Below are 6,428 nucleotides of genomic sequence, written 5' to 3' on the forward strand. Positions count from 1 at the left end.
ATTTTTATAGTCCTAATGTTTAAATGATTATTTTTCAAATCAAATATCATATTGTATGACCCCTGAGGAAATCTTTATGACCTAATCGATGAATGCTGTGACACGCAATGAGGAACTGTGACGATGAGAATAGTTTTGGTAAGTGTCAGACGGTAAGAGCTGAAGTGCAAAACCGACGCTATGTTTCCCGCTAGAATACGAAAACAAGAGAGCTAAAGGAAGCCGAGCACACACACATGTAGGACACAAGTCCTGACCCGATTATCGAGTTAAAACAGTTTTATAAAATTTGCACCTGGACCTAAACCGGATCGAATGGATATAGAGCCGCCCATTGTCAATCTAGCAACAATAAAACGGAGAGGCCCGAAAGAGCGAGAGTTGAGAGCCGCTCTCTCAAGAGCGGTGTGCCGGCTGAAATCGAGCGAGCGGCGAAAACACACGACAAAGAGAAACGAGAGAAAAAAAACAACCCAACAAGTGAAACGAGCAAAAATTTTGTCGGCAGAGAAAAAACAAAAACGCAAAAGCAAAGCATAGCGTACGATAAAGAGCAAGCCAAAAGCAATGCAAGTATATCACGTGCTGCGGTAGTAGATGGGAAGGGGGCAGACGGTTGAGTGGGGGGCCGTGTGCCGGCCTTTGGCGGCAGCGCTGTCGGCGTCGTAGCCGACGACGAAAAGCATGAAAGACAAACAAAAAGGAAAGGCGACTGAGAGACAAAGCGACAGAGCGACTGTTTCGTATAGAAAGAGAGTGGGCAACAGAGATTGCGATGAGCCAGTCAAAACAAAAAGTGCGAATAAGCCGAGAAGGCAGGGCACATAATACTGAATAGATTAAAAAAGTCTAAAAAAAAAAGCTATGTACACATTTGATAAGTTACGGTATAAATAATTTATAGCTTATATGAGCTTAGTTTCATATTAGGAATGGAAATTCGTACATATATAAATTAGATGTATATAAAAAGGTTCTAACCATAGACTATAATTCAAGTGCTAGTTTGGAATACCTTATTATCAGGACCAAAAAAACCACAAACGGCTGATATGTTTCAACTTAATACATTTAGCAAAAGTTTTAAGTTTTCTATATTGTGGCACTCATGTTAACTATTAGTCTTCTTGTGAACTTTGAAGAATAAAATAATTTGGAGTCGGGCAAGAAATTTCCCCTTGCAATGGCTGTTGGGTGGTCATCAGATGTGAAAGATGGCAAGGGAAAACTCGCGAAACAAAGCGAAGCAAAGAAAAGACGGCGAATGACGGCGACAACATTACGGCGACAAGTACAAAACACGTATTATGCATATGTGCCTGAGTGTGCGTGAGTTGGAGATTCGCATGATTCGTGCAAATTCGCCGCATAGTTGTTCCTGCTATTTTATTCACATTCGCATATCGTGATGCCTTTTGTTTGTACATGTGTATCTGTATCTGCATCTGTGTGTGCTTGTTGGCCTGGGTGTGCTGTATTTGTGAGTTGGGGTCGTCGTCGTTCATATGTTCGCCTTGTTGTTGCTGCCTGACGTTGTTTGGTCGGTTTTGATTCGGTGTTTTGGGATGGATGATATTATATGGTCGCTGGTCTCTGTCGCTGACTCTGCCCGGTTTTCCGTCCATCGTTCGGTTCTCTCGCCCGTCATCACTCTTCTTGTTGCGCTCGTCGCTCATTTTGATTGGATACAGGCGTACCTCAAAAGCCTGAACTGAACCTTACTAAAATCATAGCTACTGATTCTGCTACCGAGAGATTATCCTTCTGATAACAGTAAAAGATTTCTAGGGTCAACATGCACATGTTATTCATTTTTTGTAATTGCACAATACTTTTTTACATATTTTATTTATAATTTGATTTTGTAAAACCTATTCATATCCTACAATCTATTTTGCTTGTAGCCCAGTTCGAGATAGGAAAGCTTTACTATAGTTTGCTTCAGATTTCTGCCCCTGTTGTTCTTCTCATTTGCACGTCACGTAAGTTATTTTTTTCGCCGAAGCCCGAACGAAAACAAGAACAACTGTAAGCAATGAGTGGAACTGCCCACTCGCCCCAACTTTAGCTTTATTCGCATATTAACGAGTGGGGGAGGGAAGGAGACGGCGAGAGGCGAGGTGTAAAGGGAGAAAACAGGCGTGTGACGTTTTTTCGCTGCTTTTTCTTCTTCGCCGAAAAGAGTTGATTGAAATTATTTCGCTGGCATTTGTGTTTGTGACTTTTCGCTCAATTCGTTTATATGTCTGTGCTGCGTGTCTCGCTGAGTGTAAGTGTGTATCTGTTTTCGGTTAAAGATACATAATTATTTCTAAAAAGCATTTTCTGCCTGCCCATTGTTGTAAATCGCTCGCACTTTCACGACTTCGTTTGGAGAGGTGTACTTAGATTAATAATTTATTTGAAAATAGTATTACTCACCGTTTTTCACTTATTTTGTGCTGCTAATCCATTTGACTTTATCTTGTTTATTATCGCAGGTTCTCACAATTTACAGTTCATTTGTACGGTTCACGTTGCTCTCTCTAGTTTTTTTTGTCCCGTTTTCTTTTGATATTTATTTTTCGGTTTGGTTTTTGGTCACGCAATCATTTCGGACGCAAGTTATCGATAGTTAAGCGCAACGAAATGACAGATGACGGCGAATAAAAGGGCAACAAGAAGCACAACAATGCTAATTCAAGTGTAGATACACATGCGAAATAATAATTGTAGCACAATTGCCGTTGCAAGAAGAAGACGCAATGGCGAAAACTACAAAAGCGCAACGGTTGCAATTGCGAGTCTGTTGCTTCTTCTTCCCGCGACCCGATCCCATCTCACTCATTCACTCACACAATAGCGCGGTAATTACAATTAAAAGTAGTTTTTTACAGCCGAAAAGAAACAAAGAAATCGATAGATATTGCTGGAAATGAGGGGAAAAATCTCTGCGTCTTGGTAATTGCACAAGTAAATAAAAAAAAGAAAAAGCGAAGATGGAATGGAAAAATGGGAAAAAATTGTTACAGCCGCCGAGTGGAAGAAGAAGAGACACACAACAGACGACGCGACGCGTCCAGAGCGGCGACAAGCGCATGAATTTTGCGCTCTCTCATCAATTGCGCGTTGTAGCGGCGGTGTGTGTGTGTAAGAGCAGACCAACAGATTGAAAACAGGAGAGAGAGGAAGTGGGAGAGGCAGAGTGGCCCGGCTAGAAAAACGTGTGTCCAAGCACTGGCAACTGTGAATGTGTGTGTCGAGTCAGAAGTGAGCGAGTGGAGCGAGGAAAAATGGAGGCAGACAGATGAGTTGACACAGCGACCGAAGCAGAGCAAAAACCAATCAAAGAGGAAGAGCCGCAAATGGGGATACCGTTGCATATGTGCACTGTATCTATGTGAGTGCTACTTTAGACTATCAATATCGAAATATTGATGCCAGCTACAGTGCAGCTTGGTCCAACAAACCAACACGAAAAAAAGTTAAATGTAGTCGAGTTTGTAATTGTTTTGTGGGATGATACAAATTTGTAGACTACAGCACACATGTTATCTGCAAAGAAACCTGCCGTTCGTTTTTCTAGATTTTCAAATAGTGTTCCTTGTTCTTGATATTTTTCACAATAAATTAGGTAAAAAATAAAAACGACAATTAATTTGCGTATATGATTTTCACTTCGGTGTGTCCCATCGCAATAATAACAAACTATGAAAAGAGCAGCGAGAACGTCAACTGCGACGTTGGCAGAGCAACTGTAGCAGTGGCTATTATGGCAGATGGATAAATGCGCCGACGGGGCGTGGAGTGAGGGTGGGGAGAGGATAACGCAGATTGTCTCCTGCACAGGTGCAAAATGTGCGGCGCTGCATCTCCCGAATAATGTTGGCAACACTGCAGCGCAACGGGGCACAAATACATACACAAAATGTATGCTCGCGCGTTATGCGAAAAAAGTCCTAGTTAAAACAGCAACACTTTTTTTTCGGTAAAAAGCGTGGGTAAAGAATATGGCGAACGGAAGCAGGAGAAAAGAAATCAAAAGAGCAGGCAATAATCAACGTGATAATTACACTCAAACAACATGATGAAGGCGAAAACGCAAACCAGCATCGCACACACACACACAAACTCCCCGATGATGTCCATTTTTAATTGTATTAGACGGTCGCCGCTCACATTTTTGCATTTGATTTTCGATGTTCTTCGGAAATTTCGCCATTAATTAATCGCACATACACATACACGAACACAGGCGCATAGAGAAATGCACTTGGAACTGCGGGGGAAAAAACAATTGATATTGGACGTTGGCTGCTTTTCAGCTTTTCTTCGTCGTCTCGCGAAATACATTTCTTTTGCTTTGCCGTTTTTCTTTTCTTTTCGTCTCGTCGCTTGTCTTCTTGCTCTTTTTGCTTTCTCTGTCTTACTCTCCGCTCTCCTCTTTGCACATTTTTTCCTTTCAAGTGTCTTGGTTTCGAGCACTTTTCAAATGCTAATTTCGCTTAATATACGCTCAATTCCGTTTGAATTTGGTGCTTTTCAAGATGCCGGCACCCTGGCAAGCAATTTTCCGCAATTTTTTTCAATTAATTTGCACTTTTAATTACCGTTTAACGCAAAATTCTAGCAGCAAATTTTAAGACAACGCGACACACACATCAAAGACCTCCATTTTGTTTTGTTGTTGTACGCTAGAGCTGGGACGAAAATCGATGTTGCCAGAAATCCCGGATAACTGCCAATCGATGGATGTTCGCAAGCATCGATATTATATTTTCAGTATCGCTACTAACATCAGTAACGACGTACCAATGTCAACAAACGGAAATCTTAAATATAAAAAAAAAGTAATTAAGCCTTGTACAAAAAGCTTGCCTGTCACCGATTGATTTAACCATTGTATACAATTAGACATTCTTATGTAGCTTAGGTAAAAATGTCGAAAACATTTTCCTGGACGCAAGGCACGTAGTAGCCTAGACCCAAACCCATTACGTTACGTCAGCCGGTTTCGGTATTCGGAGCGAAATCACAAAAAAAACATATTAAGCAGGATGATTTCTTTTAATTTTGGGCTACGCCACTTTTAATCGTTTAATAACATGCTCAGTTCCATCCTTGACTTCAAGTGCATCCGCTTCTCCAATTTGGCTTTCTAGACCCATCATTTCGTCGTCTTCTGTGCTTTGCTCGTCCTCCGAGGTATCCGAAAATACTATGGGTCCGTTGCCCTTGACAAACATAATGGTTTTCCCCAGACGCCGCGACTCCGCCTTCAGAAAAAGTTGCCGGCAATGCCGATCCACGGCATTTTTTCCTTGGTCCTCTGAGAGGCCGAAGATAAAGGACCTTAAAAAAGGAATTACCGATTAGCTTTTAACTCAATGGGAATCCAGTTAGCTACACCTTACAAATTGGCAACATCGTAGGGACCTCGGAGCTGGAATTCGTGCGCCGCACCACTGCTGAAGATAATGTTCTTGGATTTTCCCTTGGTGCAGTAGTTCTGGGCAATCTTTATCATATCCTTCCTGTAATTCGAATCGGCGATGGATGGCGCGTATTTAATTTCGAAGAACATGCCCCGACGCACTGCCACCTGGTATGCTTTTCGGTTCACCAAGAGTCGTGAACCAGCCGCAGGATCAAAGGTTATCAAGTCCCCATTGAAGGCGGTGCAGCAGTGCTTGGATTGAACTCGTTAAATTAAGATTGTAGGTGGAACTTAAGCGACTTACTGTCAGGGCGGCATCTGTTTTCGGCTGGCCAGCGATTAGATTGAACTTCCGCAGATTTTGGGAGACACTCTAAAGCAACAAATAGAAATTAGCTTGCTTTCATCCATCATCAAGTGTTCCTACCATTGCATGGGCCACATTGACGTCCACGTAGAGAATGGTGATTCTCTGCAGGATCCTCAGCTTATCATGGAACTCCCTACGCAGATGCTCTACCTTGTGGGGCTCCGGAAACATCTCGCTCCCCCGCTTGCCGGCCTCCTTCTTGCTGTGGTCGAAACTCTGGTCAATGGCCACTGTTTTGTAGCCCGCTGCAATGAGTTTATCGCATGTTTTGGAAAACTTGTGTGAAGTCGTTTCTTAGTGGCTACTCACTTTCCACCAGCTCGTTGAGCAGGGCCCGCATTACCGAGTCATCCTTGCTGTATGGAACGCAAAAATCGTAGAACGGTTTTGTTTGCTCCATTTTCGGATTTGTTTTGATTTTTGTGGCCAACAGCGTGCAACCGGTGATTAGAGTGGCCAGCTCTCGCCAAAGCAAAGCAACGCGGGCGTAACAGTTAAGTGATAAAATCAAGACAAACGCGGTCACACTAATTTAGAGGCTGTTTTATTCTGATCTTTTTTAAACAGAAAACTTTATAAACACAAATATGATGTGGTTACCCCACAAATTGGCCTATACAAACGTTGTGGTCAAACGTTTCG

General features: G+C 42.4%; 2 protein-coding genes across 13 annotated transcripts in view; both read right to left on the minus strand.

The window, feature by feature from the left end:
* The window catches only part of LOC6526271 (mucin-19), a 40,958-nt gene extending 36,250 nt beyond the window's left edge, over nucleotides 1-4,708 (minus strand). For 6 of the 11 annotated variants that reach the window (XM_039370680.1, XM_039370684.1, XM_039370681.1 and 3 more), the window contains exon 1: nucleotides 4,590-4,708. The gene's annotated coding sequence lies outside the window, so the exon portion shown is untranslated. The remainder of the gene's footprint in view (nucleotides 1-4,589) is intronic. The other 5 variants (XM_039370688.2, XM_002087357.4, XM_039370687.2 and 2 more) reach the window with 1 other exon arrangement.
* A 332-nt stretch (nucleotides 4,709-5,040) lies between these two features.
* Nucleotides 5,041-6,272, minus strand: LOC6526273 (ribonuclease P protein subunit p30). 2 transcript variants are annotated; one of them, XM_002087359.4, is made up of 5 exons: nucleotides 6,096-6,270; nucleotides 5,844-6,031; nucleotides 5,721-5,789; nucleotides 5,394-5,668; nucleotides 5,041-5,331 (listed from the first exon to the last, which is right to left on the minus strand). In XM_002087359.4, the coding sequence occupies exons 1-5, from the start codon at nucleotides 6,184-6,186 to the stop codon at nucleotides 5,058-5,060; spliced, it is 897 nt and encodes a 298-aa protein (XP_002087395.1). In that variant the 5' UTR covers nucleotides 6,187-6,270; the 3' UTR covers nucleotides 5,041-5,057. The 2 variants fall into 2 exon arrangements, with proteins under 2 accessions (XP_002087395.1, XP_039227142.1); XM_039371208.2 differs by having other exon boundaries at nucleotides 5,219-5,331; nucleotides 5,389-5,668; nucleotides 6,096-6,272.
* Nucleotides 6,273-6,428: the final 156 nt, after the last annotated feature.

This window comes from Drosophila yakuba, chromosome 2L (assembly GCF_016746365.2).
Source record: "Drosophila yakuba strain Tai18E2 chromosome 2L, Prin_Dyak_Tai18E2_2.1, whole genome shotgun sequence".
Classification (NCBI taxonomy): Eukaryota; Metazoa; Arthropoda; class Insecta; order Diptera; family Drosophilidae; genus Drosophila; species Drosophila yakuba.

Excerpts from the sequence above, each read along its gene's own strand:
- LOC6526273 (XM_002087359.4), bottom strand. The coding sequence starts at position 6,186 with ATGGAGCAAACAAAACCGTTCTACGATTTTTGCGTTCCATACAGCAAG. Across the intron at positions 6,032-6,095 it reads GCTCAACGAGCTGGTGGAAA|CGGGCTACAAAACAGTGGCC; the intron begins GTGAGTAGCCAC and ends AACTCATTGCAG. Across the intron at positions 5,332-5,393 it reads CCCTACGATGTTGCCAATTT|GTCCTTTATCTTCGGCCTCT; the intron begins GTAAGGTGTAGC and ends TCCTTTTTTAAG.